This window comes from Mauremys mutica, chromosome 4 (assembly GCF_020497125.1).
Source record: "Mauremys mutica isolate MM-2020 ecotype Southern chromosome 4, ASM2049712v1, whole genome shotgun sequence".
Lineage (NCBI taxonomy): Eukaryota > Metazoa > Chordata > Testudines > Geoemydidae > Mauremys > Mauremys mutica.
The window spans coordinates 99,120,659-99,140,837 of record NC_059075.1 but is presented as its reverse complement, the minus strand read 5'-3'; the positions used below and the strand labels follow the sequence as shown (position 1 = coordinate 99,140,837).

At 44.2% G+C, this 20,179-nt stretch overlaps 1 protein-coding gene across 2 annotated transcripts in view; it reads right to left on the bottom strand.

Moving 5' to 3' along the window:
- Positions 1–6,411: 6,411 nt before the first annotated feature.
- NRIP3 (nuclear receptor interacting protein 3) overlaps positions 6,412–20,179 on the bottom strand; it is a 45,099-nt gene continuing 31,331 nt past the window's right edge. Inside the window, exons 3-8 of one of the 2 annotated variants that reach the window (XM_045015400.1) lie at positions 19,746–19,925; positions 17,883–17,965; positions 12,679–12,818; positions 11,250–11,302; positions 11,047–11,144; positions 6,412–7,379 (exon numbers count right to left, since the gene is read on the bottom strand). In XM_045015400.1, coding sequence (XP_044871335.1) covers positions 7,364–7,379; positions 11,047–11,144; positions 11,250–11,302; positions 12,679–12,818; positions 17,883–17,965; positions 19,746–19,925 — 570 coding nt within the window. In that variant the 3' untranslated portion in view covers positions 6,412–7,363. The remainder of the gene's footprint in view (positions 7,380–11,046; positions 11,145–11,249; positions 11,303–12,678; positions 12,819–17,882; positions 17,966–19,745; positions 19,926–20,179) is intronic. The other variant, XM_045015399.1, reaches the window with a different exon arrangement.

Genomic DNA, 20,179 nt, shown 5'->3' with positions numbered 1-20,179 from the left:
GTGTCAATTTTTCTTGCCGCTGAATGCAACTCTTTGTTTCAGACATGGACCTAGGTATGCTTGGTTGTGACGATCCTGCCAGGATTAGGTTGCTGTAATGCTATACCTTGAGCCCATTCAGAAGCTATAGCGAGCCTGGAATGCACAAGTTGCTTATTAAATAACACTGTTCCTAGGAAGCACATGACACCAGCGCTCTGTGAGTTGCACTGGCTGTCTGTAGTTACCAGCTGGAATTCAAGTGGTCATTTTTGACTTTTAAAGACTAAAGTGGTTTGGGCCTGGGTTACCAGGAAACAGATCCTGCCACTGTGCTGGATTGTCACAAATGCTGTCACAGAGGGGTTTGACATGGAGCTGCTTTGATTATAGCTGCTTTGATCACAGAGGGAACTGCTGGCAGGATATTCTCCACATGTACCCCTCAACTCTGGGACATGGGTCATTAGAGCACAGTATCCCAACTGAGCAAAACATTTAAGAATGTGAGTAGTTCCACTAAAGTTAAGCACATGCTTAAGTGCCTTACTGGATCAGGGCCTAGATTTATTTCCTTTCTATACATGCTGAAAAATCACCCCCCACAGGCATTTGGAGAGGAAATGGGAAGAGGGTTGGCCAGAGTTCTTTAGTAGCTTGGAGGAATTGTTTTGGGCCAGATTTAGATTATGATAATGGCGACCCTAGCAATCTACATGATCTAATACAATTTTTTTTAAATATTAGTGATATTTAAGTTTTCAGAGTGAGTGTCCGTACCTTGGGATGAGCTAGTCTAGTATATACACATGTAAACTAAAGGGCTGATCCTAGCCCATCGAAGTCAATTGCAAAGCTCCCATTGACTCTAGTGATGCAGGGTTGGACCCTAAAAGAACATTTGCAAATTGTATTATTTAGTAAAGAAAGAAAGAAAGAAGCTTTGGCGATGTGACAAAAGGAGAGGTTATATATGAAGGACTAAGTGAAGGATCAAAAGGTATTTCTAAACTAAGTGAGGAATCTCAGCTCTGCAGGACATTAGATTAGAGAAGCACTGATTATATGCATGTAGGATAGTGTGACAGTAAACCCTGTAAATTATGAGGAAGCCAGCAACATCTCCTACTAAGTATCTTCTGAAACAAAATGCTTTGTATAGTGCACTCTTAGGCCTCAATGCTACAAACTGTTCAAATAAAAATTAAAAGCTTGGGGAAGGCTTAACTCCTAGGTTTCTGCTATTTTATTGTCGATATGTTGCAGGCAATATATCCACTAAACTACCCTCTAATGATCTTTCTATCTTTTTCATCTAATTATTTTGCTTTCCGGGTTTCTAGGAATAGAATCATAGAATCTCAGGGTTGGAAGGGACCTCAGGAGGTCATCTAGTCCAACCCCCTGCTCAAAGCAGGACCAAACCCAACTAAATCATCCCAGCCAGGGCTTTGTCAAGCCTGACCTTAAAAACCTCTAAGGAAGGAGATTCCACCACCTCCCTAGGTAACCCATTCCAGTTCTTCACCACCCTACTAGTGAAAAAGTTTTTCCTAATATCCAACCTAAACCTCCCCCTCTGCAACTTGAGACCATTACTCGTTGTTCTGTCATCTTCTACCACTGAGAACAGTCTAGATCCATCCTCTTTGGAACCCCCTTTCAGGTAGTTGAAAGCAGCTATCAAATCCCCCCTCATTCTTCTCTTCTGCAGGCTAAACAATCCCAGTTCCCTCAGCCTCTCCTCATAAGTCATGTGTTCCAGCCCCCTAATCATTTTTGTTGCCCTCCGCTGGACTCTCTCCAATTTATCCACATCCTTCTTGTAGTGTGGGGCCCAAAACTGGACACAGTACTCCAGATGAGGCCTCGCCAGTGCTGAATAGAGGGGAATGATCACATCCCTCGATCTGCTGGAAATGCCCCTACTTATACAACCCGAAATGCCATTAGCCTTCTTGGCAACAAGGGCACACTGTTGACTCATATTCAGCTTTTCGTCCACCGTAACCCCTAGGTCCTTTTCTGCAGAACTGCTGCCCAGCCATTCGGTCCCTAGTCTGTAGCAGTGCATGGGATTCTTCCGTCCTAAGTGCAGGACTCTGCACTTGTCCTTGTTGAACCTCATCATATTTCTTTTGGCCCAATCCTCTAATTTGTCTAGGTCCCTCTGTATCCTATCCCTACCCTCCAGCCTATCAACCACTCCTCCCAGTTTAGTGTCATCTGCAAACTTGCTAAGGGTGCAGTCCACACCATCCTCCAGATCGTTAATGACGATATTGAATAAAACCGGCCCCAGCATCGACCCTTGGGGCACCCCACTTGATACCGGCTGCCAACTAGACATGGAACCATTGATCACTACCCGTTGAGCCCGACCATCTAGCCAGTTTTCTATCCACCTTACCGTCCATTCATCCAGCCCATACTTCTTTAACTTTGCTGGCAAGAATACTGTGGGAGACTGTATCAAAAGCTTTGCTAAAGTCCAGAAATAGCACATCCACTGCTTTCCCCTCATCCACAGAGCTGGTTATCTCATCATAGAAGGCAATTAGGTTAGTCAGGCATGACTTGCCCTTGGTGAATCCATGCTGACTGTTCCTGATCACTTTCCCCCTCCTTTAAGTGGTTCAGAATTGATTCCTTGAGGACCTGTTCCATGATTTTTCCAGGGACTGAGGTGAGACTGACTGGCCTGTAGTTCCCTAGATCTTCCTTCTTCCCTTTTTTAAAGATGGGCACTACATTAGCCTTTTTCCAGTCATCCGGAACCTTCCCCAATCGCCATGATTTTTCAAAGATAATGGCCAATGGCTCTGCAATCTCATCGGCCAACTCCTTTAGCACCCTCGGATGCAGTGCATCCGGCCCCATGGACTTGTGCTCGTCCAGCTTTTCTAAATAGTCCCGAACTACTTCTTTCCCCACAGAGAGCTGGTCACCTCCTCCCCATACCGTGCTGCAGAGTGCAGCTGTCTGGGAGCTGACCTTGTCTGTGAAGACAGAGGCAAAAAAAGCATTGAGTACACTAGCTTTCTCCACATCCTCTGTCACTAGGTTCCCTCCCTCATTTAGCAAGGGGCCCACACTTTCCTTGACTTTCTTCTTGTTGCTAACATATCTGAAGAAACCCTTCTTGTTACTCCTAACATCTCCAGCTAGCTGCAACTCCAAGCGTGATTTGGCCTTCCTAATTTCACTCCTGCATGCCTGAGCAATACTTTTATACTCCTCCCTCGTTATTTGTCCAATCTTCCACTTCTTGTAAGCTGTTTTTTTGTGTTTAAGACGAGCAAGGATTTCACTGTTAAGCCAAGCTGGTCACCTGCCATATTTACTTTTCTTCCTACACATCGGGATGGTTTGTTCCTGCAACCTCAATAAGGTTTCTTTAAAATACAGCCAGCTTCCCTCGACTCCTTTCCCCGTCATGTTATTCTCCCAGGGGACCTTGCCCATCAGTTCCCTGAGGGAGTCGAAGTCTGCTTTTCTGAAGTCCAGGGTCTCTGTTCTACTGCTCTCCTTTCTTCCTTGTGTCAGGATCCTGAACTCGACCATCTCACGGTCACTGCCTCCCAGGTTCCCATCCACTATTGCTTCCTCTACTATTTCTTCCCTGTTTGTGAGCAACAGGTCAAGAAGAGCTTTTCCCCTAGTTGGTTCCTCCAGCACTTGCACCAGGAAATTGTCCCCTATACTTTCCAGAAACTTCCTGGATTGCCTGTGCACTGCTGTATTGCTCTCCCAGCAGATATCGGGGTGATTAAAGTCACCCATGAGAACCAGGGCCTGTGATCTAGCAACTTCTGTTAGTTGCTAGAAGAAAGCCTCATCTACCTCATCCCCCTGGTCTGGTGGTCTGTAGCAGACTCCCACCACGACATTACCCTTGTTGTTCATACTTCTAAATTTAATCCAGAGACTCTCAGGTTTTTCTGCAGTTTCATACTGGAGCTCTGAGCAGTCATACTGCTCTCTTACATACAACGCAACTCCCCCACCTTTTCTGCCCTGTCTATCCTTCCTGAACAGTTTATATCCATCCATGACAGTACTCCAGTCATGTGAGTTATCCTACCAAGTCTCTGTTATTCCAATTACATCATAATTCCTTGACTGTGCCAGGACTTCTAGTTCTCCCTGCTTGTTCCCCAGGCTTCTTGCATTTGTGTATAGGCACTTAAGATAACTCGCTGATTGTCCCGCTTTCTCGGTCTGAGACAGGAGTCCTCCCCTCTTACAGTCTCCTGCTTGTGCTTCCTCCCGGAATCCCACTTCCCCACTTACCTCGGGGCTTTGGTCTCCTTCCCCCGGTGAACCTAGTTTAAAGCCCTCCTCACTAGGTTAGAGCCCTCCTCACTAGGTTATAGGAGTATCTGAAATTCACAAAGTTTCCTTGATATTATTCTAAACCTTCCTATATTTGTCTCAACGAGGTGGGAAACTTATTGTGAGTGTAAACAGCTCTTTTTTTAAAAAGTAAAATTGAAACAAGCAAAATTCATTTCAAACATTGTATTGCAGGCTGATATACAGCGAAATAAGATAAGTTCCAACATTGTTACTTTACAACAATATGCTACATGCTATTTAGCATGTTTGGAAGCAAGTGATCACAAAGGACTCATGTCCTGATAACAGGGAAAATGACTAATGTCACTACTGTAGAATTACAGAACTACTTTTTAGGCCAGAGACGTGTTACGTATTTTCAATGGCTGCAAATTTAAGTCTTGTAAAAACAGATCACTGGCGTATTCAGGGCACAAACAAATAAACTGTAATAGCAGCTAAACTTTATTTAGACTTTAATTTGACATTCAGTATGGGTAACAAACACAGAAAGAATAAAGTACCAAAATACAAAACTCGTGGCATATACGTTTCATCAAGTATATTCCCTATTTAGTGAAAGATATTTATACAACACATTGGCAGGATTATACAGTGCAGTCCACCTCTCCTATACATAGAGCTGTCTTATATAAAATACTGTATGTACAGGAGAGTACTGCACCATATCAATGAAATAGAAAATAGCCCAAAACACTAATAATCCAAATTTGATAGCAATATAAATACCCAAGACTAAAAATGGATAGTTTCAAATCCCCTGCAAGAGACCAAACTCCAAGTTGGTAAAATACAGGCACCCATGTGGTAAAGTTAGACCTGCTATTGTAGTCATAGGACAGCAGTGTGCAGTGATCAATGTTATTGTGAACAGATCAGCTAAACTCAGGACAAACCTTTGCCATGGATCAAACTCTGCAGGCCATGCTCTGGGCCCGATCTGGTTCCCAATGGAGCCAAGGAGAGCCCCTCAGTCCTTATTCAGACAAATTTCCCACTAGGCCAATTCCTAACTGGTGTTGAGTCCCAATGAGTTCAGTGGGTGCTGCAGAAACTAGGCCTAGCAGGATTTTACCAGCTGAAGCCCTGATCAAGCAAAGAACGTAATAAGCACGTGTATTTGTAAGTGCTTGAGTAGTCTCATAGTCAGTAGGACTAACATTTTTAAATTAAGTACATGCTGAAGTACCTTGCTGAATTGGTACCTAAGTGCTTTTGGTACCTGAGTGTAGGCTTAATAATGGCTGTAGGATTCAGCCCCATAGTTACACAGCATAAGAAGCAGTACAAAGAGCCTCCTTGAAAATCTAGCTGTGTTGACACATTATGCCAAACACTCTGACTCAATAACATAAGGAAGGATATTAGTTGACTTGATTGTCTAGCAAAGTTCTTAGCTTTGAAAGAAGCCCCTCAGCTGGTGATAGTAAATAATTCCCATTAGCCTTTACAAATAAGTAGAGGATTACTGTAAAAGGCCAGATGCTTTCAAGTGGTGCAATGGATTTCTTTTGTTAGACAGGTAAGCGCTATGTGAAGTAGTAGCATCATCATTAAAACAATATAGCAAAAAGGGCCAAATGCTGGTCTCAATGAAAACTCCCCGTTTCCGTCAGGGGGATCTGGTTTGAGACTACTTGGGGAATTTGCAGATAGATATAAAAATAGTCCATTAAAGATAATGATACTGAAGTACAGGAGTTTAAAGCCAACCTAGCTATCTAACTGCTGGTGCTCCAAGCAGGGGCGGCTCTAGAAATTACACCGCCCCAAGCAGGGCGGCGCGCTCGCCGCCCTTCCCCGGTCCCGCGGCTGGGGCAGAAGCGTCTGCGGCGGGTGCGCTGGTTCGCGGCTCCGGTGGAGCATCCGCAGGCATGCCTGCGGGAGCTCCGTCCGAGCCGCGGGACCAGCGCAGCCGCCGCAGTCATGCCTGCGGGAGCTCAAGCGGAGCCGCGGGAAGAGGGGACCCTCCGCAGTCATGCCTGCGGCAGGTCCGCTCGTCCCGAGGCTCCGGTGGACCTCCCGCAGGCATAACTGCGGAAGGTCTGCCGGAGCCAAATGCCGCCCTGCCGGGACAATGCCGCCCCATGCGCCTGCTTGGCGCGCTGGGGTCTGGAGCCGGCCCTGGCTCCAAGGGTAGTTTCAAGCTCAGGCTAGAGCTGTTGTGTTGGCATAGGCTCATGGAGTAGCACTTGGGTGGGGAGAAAAGCAAAGGCGCTCAAAGTGAATTTGGATCACAATATCCTACACCACTAAGGCTCGGTTCACGACTGAATCTCGTAGGCCAAATTGCCTATCAGCAGCACGGCTGCTTTTTAAACAGTAAAACTTTGTGCTTGTTTCTTTCTTTATGGCTCAACATGCAAATCTAGCAGGATGGAGAATTTTCCAGAATTGCTGTTATTGAACTATGATTAGTCCTGGCAATAGTCTTCTGGTAAATAGAAGTCCTGAAGACAAATTTGATCAGTGAATAATCATATGATTGTTCTTCTCATAGACTCCACAGTCACATTCTTAATAACATGGCAACAATGTTATGGCTATTAGGATGATTTTTTTTTACCAATATGTGATATTTATGTTGATATTTTAATACGAGTGGCTTCCTTTTATGGCTATTTGAACCTGGTGGTGTCAATTTAGTGTATATAAATAGTAGCTATTGAAAAAATCATTAGTAAAAATCTAATTCTGGTAGCTTCTAATCACAGATAAACACAATTATTTCATTTGAGGCTGCTATAAAAAGTACTTTTCGCATCATTAGAGTAAACTCATCAGGTTTGTCAGACCATTCATAATCAGTGGTGCACTATATTAGAGTCTAGAAAATAAGCATATGTTTCTATCTCAAAAACAAGACAACATTGCTAAGTTACTGGCTACTGAATATGATTTAATTTAGCTTTACAGCTCTAGCCTAGCATAGGTGTTATCAATTATACATGTTGCAATTTCCTCTGGAACAGCTGCACAGCTTTGCTTTGATGTCAGGGTTTCTCATTTGTGAGTGTTTCCGTCTTTATTCCTCAGAAGAGCTGAAATGGAAAGAAAAAAAAGAATGTAATACAATAGGAGTTTTTGTAAGGGCCAGGGCTATTTTCTGCAGCCACATTAGGAGAGCAGCAGCCAAGAGCCAAGAAGCAAAAAGTCAATTCCTCACATTCCTTCTAAATTATATCAGAACAATGTAATATCGGGCTGTTAAGAAGACTCCCCCTCCTAATATTACCCGCCATCACAGATAAGCAAGGGAATCTCAAGATGTTTAAAGAAAACGTTGTTTGATGGCATTCTGTCTGGCAAGGAATCACTTAACAGTTGTGATTGTAAAATCTATACTTCTATTGTTTTGCATCGGATGAAGTGGGTTCTATCCCACGAAAGCTTATGCCCAAATATATTTGTTAGTCTCTAAGGTGCCACAAGGACTCCTCGTTGTTTTTGCTGATACAGACTAACACGGCTACCCCTCTGAATACTTCTCTATTGTTCAGCTGTATGATCTCTGTCTGGTTCTTTGATTGTTTCTGTCTGTTGCATAACTCATTTTGCAAGATTTAAATCAACTACGGTGGTGGGGTATTATTGGTTAAAGAATTATTTTGCAATATGTTAGGATTGGTCGAAGAATTATTATGTAATATTTTAGTAAAATGATTGGTTAAGGTATAGCTAAGAAGGACTCAAATTTCACTATATAAACTGGGGTCCAAGAAGGAGACCAGCAGGGGGAAAATAATAAGAAGGAAAGACCTGAAAGAAGAAGAAGAACTCACCCCACAAGACATAGCTTAAAATCAGAGCTGCTAAGAATCCTCTGCATGACCATGATGTGCAGCAAGGAACCAGAACCCAGCCGTGACCGACCTTGCGTAGCCAATAGGGAAAGTCTGCTTGTGTGATCAGGACTAGTAAGCATAGCATTGTATGCTTAGCACAGGCACCGACTTTCCAATGTGCCGGGGGGATGGGGGGTGCTCAACCCCCGGCTCTGCACCAGGCCCTGCCCCCACTCAACCCCTTCCCCAAGTCCCCACCCCACCTCTTTCTGCCCCTGTCCCACCCCCAAGCATGCCAGATCCTTGCTCTGCTCCTCTCCCCCCACCACAAAACTGCTGATTGCGGCAGGAGGAAGGCACAGGGAGGGAGGGAAAGGCGCTGATCGGCCAGCCAACCAGTGGGCGGGGAGGCACTGGGGGATGATAGGGGGGCTGCTGGTGACCATTTTTCCCCATGGGTGCTCCAGCCCTGGAGCACACACGGAGCCTAACGTGTTTTTTTCTTGGTAATTGTTAATAAATAGAGGAGAAGGATATTTCTGTGTAAGGGTCTTTCACTGGTAAAAAGATCCTGCAAATCTGTAGCAGAGTATGCCTTGAGCCCATGGAAGGGTAAGGGTTGGTACTTAAATTAACCAGATTACACCAAGCCCTAGGAAGTGGGCGTGGGTGGCCCTGAGTACTAGGAACTGGGTAAGGGTAGGTGCTTTTTGCCCAGAGTCGTAGGAATTGGGAAACAGTGGGTGCACTGAAGTCTGCGGGTTACATTTTGGCTGAGTAAAAATGGCAAGACTGGACCCTAGACAGTAATAAGAGATAGTAATATTTAGCAATATTAGCACCTCTTACTGGTGCCAGTTCTAGCAGACCACAACCTTAGCTTCTGCCATATTCACATATGTCTTGAAGGAAAAGGTCCCTGAAATAGCCACATTAGTTTATCTAGGCCCAAGCACGCTGTTTTTACCTTGTAGGTTGAAAGGGTCATCTAAATGATATTCCTAATCCCAAATTTCCCAAGGACCAAGTATCCCAAATTTCAATCCTAACCCAAGTAGCAACAGGGCAGCATTCTGCACTCAGTCGACCCACGGGTAGTAAATTTGTTGGGAGTCAACAGGAGTTTTGTGTATGCCAGGGGTGCAGCACGATCTGGTATCATCATGATAAAATATACGATTTGCAAAGGATGGTAGTGGAGAAATGCCAGAGACTTGCATACAGATGTTGTCATTAAAAAGTCAACATTGGACCACAAGCACCACACAGTCAGTATTTCCCTCTGCTTAGAATAGGAAAGAACAGTGGTATCTCACGGACAATTGTGTGTCAACTGTTGGTAAACATTGACTTTTAATGGCAACCACTGAATATACACATGCCCAGACTCTCTAATCTAGTTATTAGTACATGGGCCTACTTTTTGTGCATGTTGCCATATGAAAGCAAATAGAAATAGCTGAAGTCCTATTTATTTCTCATTGCCACTAGGCTGTATTTATTGGGGTCATCTTTAGCATAACAGGGCCTTGAACTAGTTGAAGTCTGTAGGTATTACTATAATACAAATAATTATTGATAATAACAGGCTGCTAAAAGACACCTGAACAACACTATGAAAAGCTACAATACTGTTATGTCCCGGGTCAGCAGGTGGTGCTCTTACACACAGTCTTCCCAGTTCTTTTTCTTAGCAATGAGCAAATGTTCAGCTTTGGGAAGACATGCTGTGTTGCTGTAAGTTTTTGTTGTAAAGAGCAGTGGTCCGGAAAGAGGGAGCTGTGTGAGCTGCAGGTGAGTTTGGTCTCTGCTTTGGTCTCTGATTAGAGTCCATATTTGAGGTAAAGTAGCTCTCTAGTAACCAGACGTTGATGTAACACTCAAAGAGAGATATAGTGTGGCCTAATGGACAGGGCACCAGACTAGGACTCAGGAAATCTGGGTTCTAGCTGTAGCTCTGGTTACCTTAGGAAACTTCATCTTTCTGTGTCTCATTTTTCTCAGCTGAAAAGAGGGCTAATGCTACTCCTTTGTAAAGTGCTTTGAGATCTTTGATGGGAAGAGCTAGGTGTTGTTATTACACGTCTACCCCAATATAACGCGACCTGATATAACACGAATTCGGATATAATGTGCTCGGGGGGAGGGGCTGCGCACTCCGGTGGATCAAAGCCAGTTCAATATAACATGGTTTCACCTATAACGTGGTAAGATTTTTTGGCTCATGAGGACAGCATTATATCATGGTAGAGGTGTATCATTATTCCTGGAAGAAGGAATTGTCCTGCATGCTCCGAGAATGCCTCAATTCAGGACTGGTGTATGTAAATAAAGCAAGTGACTCTTAGAATATACCCAGACTGCAAGCCACTGATTTCTCCTCCACTGGGAAGCTGTTCTGCGCAGCCTCGGGCCATCAGCTAACTCAGCAGAGAGGCACCATTGGTGTCAGGATGGGATGGGGGGGAAGGGGTAAGAACACTACCTTGAAGTGCTTCACAACATTTCTGCACTGTGGGCTAGTAACAGCTTTGTGTGTATTCATTTCCCTTGTGTTTAAAGTCCTTTCCAGAAAAAATATTTCTCAGGGACCATTCTCAAAGCAGAGTGCCAGGAGTCAGGCAGATGACCCCCATTAGCCTCAAAAAGAGCCAAGTGGCTAAGTCAAACCCCTCTGTGTATCTCTTTGAAAATGACCCCTCTATTGTTTGAGGGTAGCTTACAAAAACAGGACAAGAATCAGCCAAAAACAATCCAGTGGCCCGATTCAAAGCCCTCTGATGTAGATGAAAAGATTTCCTTTTCTATCAATGGACTTTGGATCAGGTCCAGTTTGATGACTGCTTTAGCCAGATCTGCATTCCAGGCTAAGAGGAGAACATATACATGAGATTCCAGAATAACTTTAGAATGACACACTTACTTCTCTCCATTTGTGGAGATGTTATTATCAACAAATGGGATTTCTTCTCTCTCTGTCTTCCCCAGTACAAGGTGATGCTTTTCCATATTTATGACACACTAAAATAATAATAAATACTAATGTAAGAGGGGAAATAAAAAACCCATAGTAATCCCCTCTGCAATAGTAAAAGAACAAGAGGGTACACACAAGAGAAATCCTACCTTCAGAGATTTCAAGGTCTGAAGCCCAAGGGAGAAGTTTTTCTCATTTTCTTCTGTTAAAAAAAAAATCAGATCTGAATTAACAATGATCCACTGCAGTGTTTCTCAAACTTGGGACGCTGCTTGTTTAGGGAAAGCCCCTGGCGGGCAAAGCTGGTTTGTTTACCTGCAGCGTCTGCAGGTCCGGCCGATCGCGGCTCCCACTGGCCACAGTTCACTGCTCCAGGCCAATGGGAGCTGCTGGAAGTGGCACGGGCCCAGGGACGTACTGGCTGCTGCTTCCAGCAGCTCCCATTGGCCTGGAGCAGCGAACCGCGGCCAGTGGGAGCCACGATCGGCCACATCTGCAGATGCAGCTGGTAAACAAACCGGCCCGGCCCGCCAGGGGCTTTCCCTAAACAAGCAGCGTCCCAAGTTTGGGATACACTGATCTATTGTATTCTTTGCAAATAGCTCCACTTTGTACGAAAAGACATTCAGCTAAATACAGATCAGTTGCCAGGGGTGGCTCCAGGCCCCAGCACGCCAAGCGCGTGCTTGGGGCGGCAAGCCGCGGGGGGCGCTCTGCCCTCGGCGGCTTGCCTGTGGAGGGTCCGCTGGTCCCGCGGCTTTGGCGGACCTCCCGCAGGCGCGGACCCTCCGCAGGCAAGCTGCCGGAGGCAGCCTGCCTGCCATGCTTGGGGCAGCAAAATCCCTAGAGCCGCCCCTGTCAGTTGCTAAGGGGATTGAATGAGCCTTGAGGGATCAGAAGTAGACTACAGAGCTTTTCACCTCTAGGTCAGTGTCTGACAGTGACCCAAAGAGGGTAGTGACTGAAAGTTGTTACTGCCTGATCAGGCCCTGGTGTGAAATGAGTTTGGTGACTTCCATCCAATTCCTTGTGATCAGATTTCCACAACACAAAATAATCATCTTTTTTGGCAGTCACAATAGAGGCACCAAGGATAGAATACGCCATGGAGACTAAACTATTTCCAGGTAGGGTGACCAGACAGCAAATGTGAAAAATTGGGATGGGGGGGAGGGGTAAAAGGAGCCTATATAAGAAAAAGACCCAAAAATCGGGAACTGTCCCTATAAAATTAGGACATCTGGTCACCCTATTTCCAGGTCAGGGACAAAATATGTTATTGGCAGGGAACTACAGGGAATCTTACATGCTGATGCCTTTATGATACCTGCTCTGTGGATAAACAGACAGACTTGAACTGTTGATCCAGCAATAAATTCACTTTAAAACACTAAGAGAAAAAAACATACTTTCATTCTTATATTAAAGATCTCTATTTTTAAAATGGTCAAACAGCTTCACACTTGTTGTTGATGAGCAAAAATGAACATGCTACCTACTTCATAGCACACTGAAATAGATATGGGATCAGCTTATATCATATCTACAGCACTGGAAAGATACTGCCCAACCACTTACCTGTGACAACTGCAGAACAGTCCACGTGGATAGTTCCCACTGTAACAGCTAAATGTTCTATCTGGCCAATCACTTTCATATTGCGTGGTAATGAAATCTTCACACCTTCAGTCTTGTATGTTTTGATATGCTCCTTTAACCTGTACATTGAAACCAGTAATTGCATTTAACAGTGGGTGTTCAGCTGAGATGGCAGTAAAACTATATTCTTTGAGCTGTCCGTTCATTCCTATTAAGTGATTATCATCTGAAGCTGCTTTATTGGTAACCTATCTGTGATGATACTGTATCCTGACCTGATCCTACTCCAGTTTAAGTCAATGACAAAAGTCCCATTAGTTTCAATGGGGCAGGATCAAGCCCTTTATGAAGAAATTATTTTGGGTTGTATTTCACAGCTTGTTTCTGCAGGAGTCTGTTCCTTAGAGTTCTCTCTCATTTCCCCAGGACAGAAGAATCTGTTAATCCCAAACTGTCTTCTAGTAATAAAGTTCCAAATTCAGCCCTGGTGTAAGCATGTGCTGCTCTGCTTTGAATTCAAGGCATGTTGAACCACTAACACCATATCATCATTTGGCCCAAAACTTCTCCAGAGTATCTTACAGCTAGGAGAGCATATGTGATTTTTGTTCATTAGCAGATGATGACAGGTTACTTCACTGGAAGTAGTGACATATAAATAAAATATCCAGCAGAAGAGGAAATGCTTGTCAATGATGTATTATATTTCAACAAGCACAGTATTTTCCCTAGATTACTACATTCCATAGACTATTCTGATAACATGTATGGATTATTTCAGTACATTTTTTCACATTTTATGTTGAACTGAAATTAAGTAGACATTCAAACACAAAGCGATAATTCTGGCCTGGGATAATCCAGAGTCATTTTTTATTGTTGTAAGGTGTTTTTTTCCCCCTACAAATCTGCTTTGCAAGAGCAGTCATCTCTAGAGGAACCAACTCTGAACAAGGCACTTTGAGGCAAGCTCCATTAAAAGAGCCATTTTCCTGTCCCATAGAACTGTCTTGCCGAGTGAAGGACCAAAGAGTTTCCATTTCTTAATTCTGTTGATTTCCATTTCTTTTGATCTTTCCATGTGTTCTGGTTTGCCAGGCACATTAAAGATAGTGAAGTGGAATACTTTCCCTCTACAACAGCTAAACTGAACAGAATGGCAAAACTCCTTTAGCTGATTTCATTACCATTTAACATTCTGATTAATTATTGTGATTGCTCAGAGTGAAGCAGGTCATTACCAATAATATTTCTACCAAATGCACATGACTAAGCACCACAAAGTGATGACCTCACCATCTAAATTGATAATCCACTCAGGAGAAGTATAATCACAATATTAGGAAATCCTGTTTTCCACCAACAGTCGCATGATATTAAGCAGCGCTCTGCCTGGCTGCACCAGGAATTATTAGAGAATGGGGCAAATTCAGCCACGGAGGGACTCTCTTCAAAGGCTATTGTCCAATTTCTATAATGAATTATGATATGGCGTATTTAGATCTTATAGGAGGTGTAGGTGTTCAGGTATACTGAGTGCAGTGTAAATGCCTAGACACAGACTGACAGATAGAGCTTATAGTAAAATATAGGGCAAAGAGATGCATTGGGTCTTGCCCCTGATGTCAATAGATATCTCAGCTGGGGATGCAAAGCTTTTTTATGGAGCTGGCAAGTGGGTCTCTTCTCTGCTATCTCAGTGTGTAGACATCATTGCTGGCTGAGTTATGATTCATCAGCAGATGGTGAGTAATGTAGCTAAAAGAACAGGAATTCAGGCTCATAGTCCCATGATACAAAAAAAGATCATACAGCCTGAGCCTCGCAAGAGGTGCCGAACACCCTAAACTCCCATTGACTTAATTGGGGTGGAGGGGAGATTGGTATCTTGCAGGGTCAGGACCAAAGAGCCTGATTTTCATAGAAGCTGAGCACATGCAGCTCCCATGGACTTCAATTGGAGTTTTGGGGAACCAGCAGTTCTGAAAATCTGACCCATGGGATGCAGAAGGCTCTCTGAGCTGTTCCATCAGGGCCGGCGCTTCCATTAGGTGACCCTAGTTGGTCGCCTAGGGTGCCAGGATTCGGGGGGCAGCATTTTGTGTGCTCCCCACGGGGCGCACGGGAGCTTCTGGTTCTGCTTCCGTCGTGCCACTGAAGAAGGACCTTCTGCCGACGTGCCGCGGAAAACAGCAGCAGACAATTGAGCAGCTCAATGACTGCCGCTGTCGCCTGCGGCATTTCGGCAGAGGGTCCTTCTTCGGCGGCGCGATGGGAGTGGAACCGGAAGCTCCCGCGCGCCCCGTGGGGACCGCACAAAATGCTGCCCCCCGAATTCTGCCTAGGGCGCCAGAAACCCTGGTGCCACTCCTGTGTTCCATTGTCCCGCTAAGAAGCTAACAGCCAGAGGGGGACATGGAAATTTGCTATTGAATATTCAATGTTAAGGGTTCGTTATATAGAAAAAAGTAGCTCAATTGATTTGGCGGGAATTCCATGGCTTTCTGTGATGTTAGCTAAAATCACCAGCCTAGATCCTCTGGTGCACCCAGTTTCTGATGGGAACAGCAAAGCAGGTGGGGAAAGGCATCAGGGAGCCACTTGTTTCTCCTTGATCTTCAGACTGGCTTTATGTTGACCCTGGAAATGTTCAGAGCAGACTGGGTGCTGCTGTAAACTCCATGAGCTGGAAAGAATGTCCAAGGAGCTGTCTGCCAGTAGAGGACAGGAGTGCAGCACTCTGGCCACACTCCCATCCAGGACATTCCCCTTCCTGTTCCTTAAATACTACCTATTTTGAGGGCTGCAAGGAAGGAAGTCTGTAGGAGCCAGGTATGCTGGATCTACATCTACAGGTGAGATGCAGCTGATTTCTGCCCCCTTTGTGCCACTAGAGCAGTGCACAGGAAGCTGAGGAGAAGGCAAGATCTGGCCTATTTTGTCCCTTAGTCAGGGCCAGATTGACTTCAGTGGAGTTGCACATTTGTAACCAAGGGCTGAATGTGGCCTGCAGCAAAGGAGAGAACAATTACTTGAGGGAGGGCACATGGATTTTTGCCTTTTCTAAATTGCTTTTGGTTGCAAATCAGAACCAGACTTAGTTAAGAAAAGCAGAGCAGTGGATGGAGCTCGCCACACAGACAGAACCTTAGTACAAGATGGATGCACAGTGATAGCTCCTTGAGGGCATGTAATGAATGTGTTCATTTATGTTCATTTGGACAGAAAATCAGCCTGAAAGCAAGCTTGAAAAGTAGGAAGGCTCTATCCATAACCAGCAAAAGGAGGTATTTAAATGATAATGAAGTGGGATCCTTCTTATCCTCTCTGCAGAGAGATCCCATTAATATCTCTCACTGCTAAGCACGGAGGATTTGTTAGAAGATCACTTCAGACTAATTAAATTGATCTCTTACCTAACATGTAAGGAGAGTATTTAGGGTGGCACAAGGCATAGGTGTAAAAGGATGAAAAAAGAAAGGGATAATTCAGTGAATATCAAGAACATTCTGATGGTGAAACCTCTTAGGTAGTGAAGGAGTCCAGTGGGTGGAGTCCTTTCCTGGGACCTTTAAACACCAGACTGCACAAAGTAATACTAGACAATGTACTATAAGCACCTTCCTGTACTGGCAGAGAAATGGATGAGATCTCTTAATAGGTATTTTCCATCTCTGATTTCAATGGCCGCATGAAATATAAAAGCCTATATTAAATCATCCTAATTTTTTCAGTGTTGATCCATGTATCATCTACGTCATTTTGAAGTAAACTGTGCTGCTGCATTCTGCTGCAACACAAGAGCATCAGTGGATGCCAGAACTGAATGGGTTAGATGTCTGATTTAAACTAACAAAAGCTATTGTATTAATCACACTGGAGGACAACCTCCTCATATCTCATAGCAAACATAAAACTGAAATGGCCCAAAAGGCTGGCTGAGAGAAAGAATGGTCTTTTGGTCAAAGCACTAGCAAGAAACTCAGGTCCAGGTTCAAGCTTTCAGCTCTGCCTTAGGTTTCCTGAGTGACCTGAAGACCTCTGTGCCTCAGGTCCTCATCTGTAAAATGGGGTTAATAATACTCTGTTTTTTTATTTATTTATTTTTAGACTAACTCCTTCAGGGGAGGGATCATTTCTTACTGTGTGTGTCAGTACAGCACTGGGCACAGTGGGGTCTGGATCTCAATTGGTGCCTTGAGGTGCTACTGTAGTACACATAAATATACAGAGGCAGTGACTGCTTTAATTTTGAATTTCCTGATATAGGGCCCAATACTATACATCGCTGTAAGTCTGTACTTTAATATTTAAATGTATTTCCTCTCTCTTTGACAGGGAGGGATTTTGACACTGAAGCCAATTGGAAGTTTCCCATTGACTTCAGTAGGAGCAGAAATTGGCCCATATATTGATCTAAGCCAGCTCGTTAGACTTTCTCTTTGATGGCTGGGACTGTTTTTTCTAAGGGGACTGAAAATAGTATAAGAATCAAGTCTGACATGTAAATGGAGAAGAACCGACACATCAGGCGCCATTCTGGTCTGTTGTGTAAAGGCTCACCATGGATGATGCTGAGCATTGTCAACTTCCATTGGCTTCACTGGGAGTCGAGAGTTCTTCTCCCCTCTCAGGAGTGCTCAGCACCTTCCAGGACTGAGCCCTAAATGCATCATCATCACTTGTCAGTGTCAGATGCATGTGATTTACTTCCTTGTTCATAGCAGGTGCAGCTGCTTTGCAGCCATTAAAGACTATTGTGCAAATAAACAACAGACTTTACGGAAAATGGGCATTATTTACCTAGTCGTGTGTAATGGTGCTTAGGGAACAATTACAGTTGTTTGCATAATCATGGTAAGCTGATCTTGAAACCTCAATGTTGCTAGGGGGAAATATCAACACCGATGGCTTTACCCAGCTCCATTAAAGTCAGTGGGAGTTTTGCCATACATTATTGTAAGTCAGTCTTCTAATATTGTTAAATATATTTCCTTTCTTTTTGATGCGGAAAATGTTTGCCACTGATGTCAGTGGGCAGAAGAACAGGCCCCTAAACACCATTTCAGAAATAATTTGGAAATTCTGAAAGCTTTCCTCGTTTGTACAGCAGCAATGATACCATGTATGAGTACTCAACATGCTGCCTTGTACCATGAGTTAGGTTTAAACAGGCCGCTTACCCCAGTCTATCCAAACATGCGGACGATATGAGATTATACTGACAACTGGTGTCAATCACAGCTTTCAAGTCCTTTCCAGCACACTGCAAGGAGAAAACAAGAGTGTTTGGAAGGAACAACAGAATGTAAGAAAGAAATCCAGTGTTAATTGCATCTGTGCAAAGGTCCATGTACATGGAACACAGGACTCCAATAGCACCTGCTATGTCACCATTGAGGTTTCACTGTTCCAGCACTTTCTTTTCTATTTCCCTCAGCCTCTCAACTGTGGCTTAGTGCACATGAGGATTTCAGACTAATGTTTAAATGAAACGCCTCTACAGAATAATGAAGACGTAGGGTTGGATCCTGTGAGGTGCTGAGCACCTGCAATCCCATTGAATCTTTATCTGTAGCTATTGGGCCAATCAGATATCTAAAAAAACAGTCCTTATTGTGGTGTTCTGGGATTGCCCTTTTCCCAAAGGTCTCAGATCCCATTCCTCGGCTGGTATAGCTTCTCAATGGAGAGTGATAAAGTCACTGTGCTGACTGGAGGCCACATACTGGCAATCAAAACTTCCCTATCCCCTTCAAACATTACAGGCCTGGCTCCTCAGCTGATGCTAATCAACGTCACCACACAGATTTCAGAGGAGCTATGCCACATTACAGCATCTGAGGATCTGAACATATATACAGCACTGAGCATCCTGTTGGCTCTCTATAAATAAGCATCTTCTGCTAAATCCAACATTAGGAATTGGCAGGAAAGGGGACCCTTATGGGAAGAAAGATGGGACGCTGAGGGGACTAAGATACAGGGGATGCTGAGGGTAGGGGGGTTTAATCACAAAACAAAATTATCCCAACTTTTGAAATAAACATGTCCCAGATCTGCTAACCTATATGCTCCAATGTCAAAGGGAATGGCAGTCAGGATGTTCCCTGGGGCATTCCCACACAGACAGACCCATGCCTGCCTAGAGAGGAAGGCTTTAGAGCAGTGGTCCCCAACCTTTTTGTAACCCGTAGCACATTCATGTTTTCAGAAGAGCGTGGCGGGCGCCAACAACTTTTCAAGGCTTATTTTGTATTTGTACATTAAATAATAAAAAAAAATTCATATTACGTAATATATGAATCCAGAGAGAAGAGAGAAGCCGGAGAAAAGCCGCGAGGACAGAGAACACCGGTGCCCGCAGCCCTGGAGTATTCAGTCCCCAGCAGGCGTGGGGCCCCAGATTCTCTTCTCTGCTGGGCACTAGGTGCGCCCCGCACCTGCCAGGAACAGAGAACACCACGCCCGCAGCCTGAGTTCTCTGTCCCCGGGAGGTCCCCTGCTGGGCACTAGGTGGGTGCACATAAATGCCCCAGTGGGCGCCATGGCGCCCACAGGCACCACGTTGGGGACCACTGCTTTAGAGTTTGACACACACAGCTCTACCATACTCAGGCTGCCTTCTCTGAGGGGAAGTTAGTGATGATGATGGAAAGATTAATGTACTGGGCATCTCAGGAGCACAGGAACTCCAAAGCCCCAGGAGACTTATGTTTGGGTCACCCAGCATAACAGCTGTGTTTTTACTGGAGCCTTTGTTTTGCAGAACTGCTATTATATCCGTTGTATGAGAGAGAACAGTTAGCTGGAAAATAATAATGCATTTTTTCAGGGCTGTCAACATTGTTCATTTCCTTGTATGAAGGAAAACAGACACCTGTCAAAAATAATATCCCATCAACAAAAACATTGGGCTTCATAACACTAAACCTGGAATACATGGAGCCTAGTTGTGCCTTTATTATATGGGTGGGTTCAATTCCTCCTGCACTGCTGATAAAAGGATTTAGGAAAAGCTGGTAAAGAATCGGAGGAAGCATTACCTGACAGCACACTAATATTAACTCTTCTTCCTCCTTTTTCTTTGGGTTGTCTGGCTTGGTTTGATTCAGCTTATTGGTCTGTGCTGAGATGTCGTTCTTTGGAGTCCATGTCCCTCGGTTGTTTCGTAATTTTGATAAATTTGTCTCCATTAAACGTCTTTGCAGAATGTTATGTGGTTGCTTTAAAACAAAACGAAAAATAATAATACAATTATAAAATGATACTACTACTGTTGGGCTCCATTGGTCAGTGATTTGAGTCTCAACAAGTCTTTTATATAGATAGCAAAGGCTAAATAACTTACCTGACTTCAGCTACATTCAATAGGAATTCCTAGACCAAAAGGTGTATAATGTATTAGCCGAGGGAAAACCCCATGACATCAAAATAGTATTTGGAGAGCATTATTTCCCCTTCCAAGAGAATAGCCAAG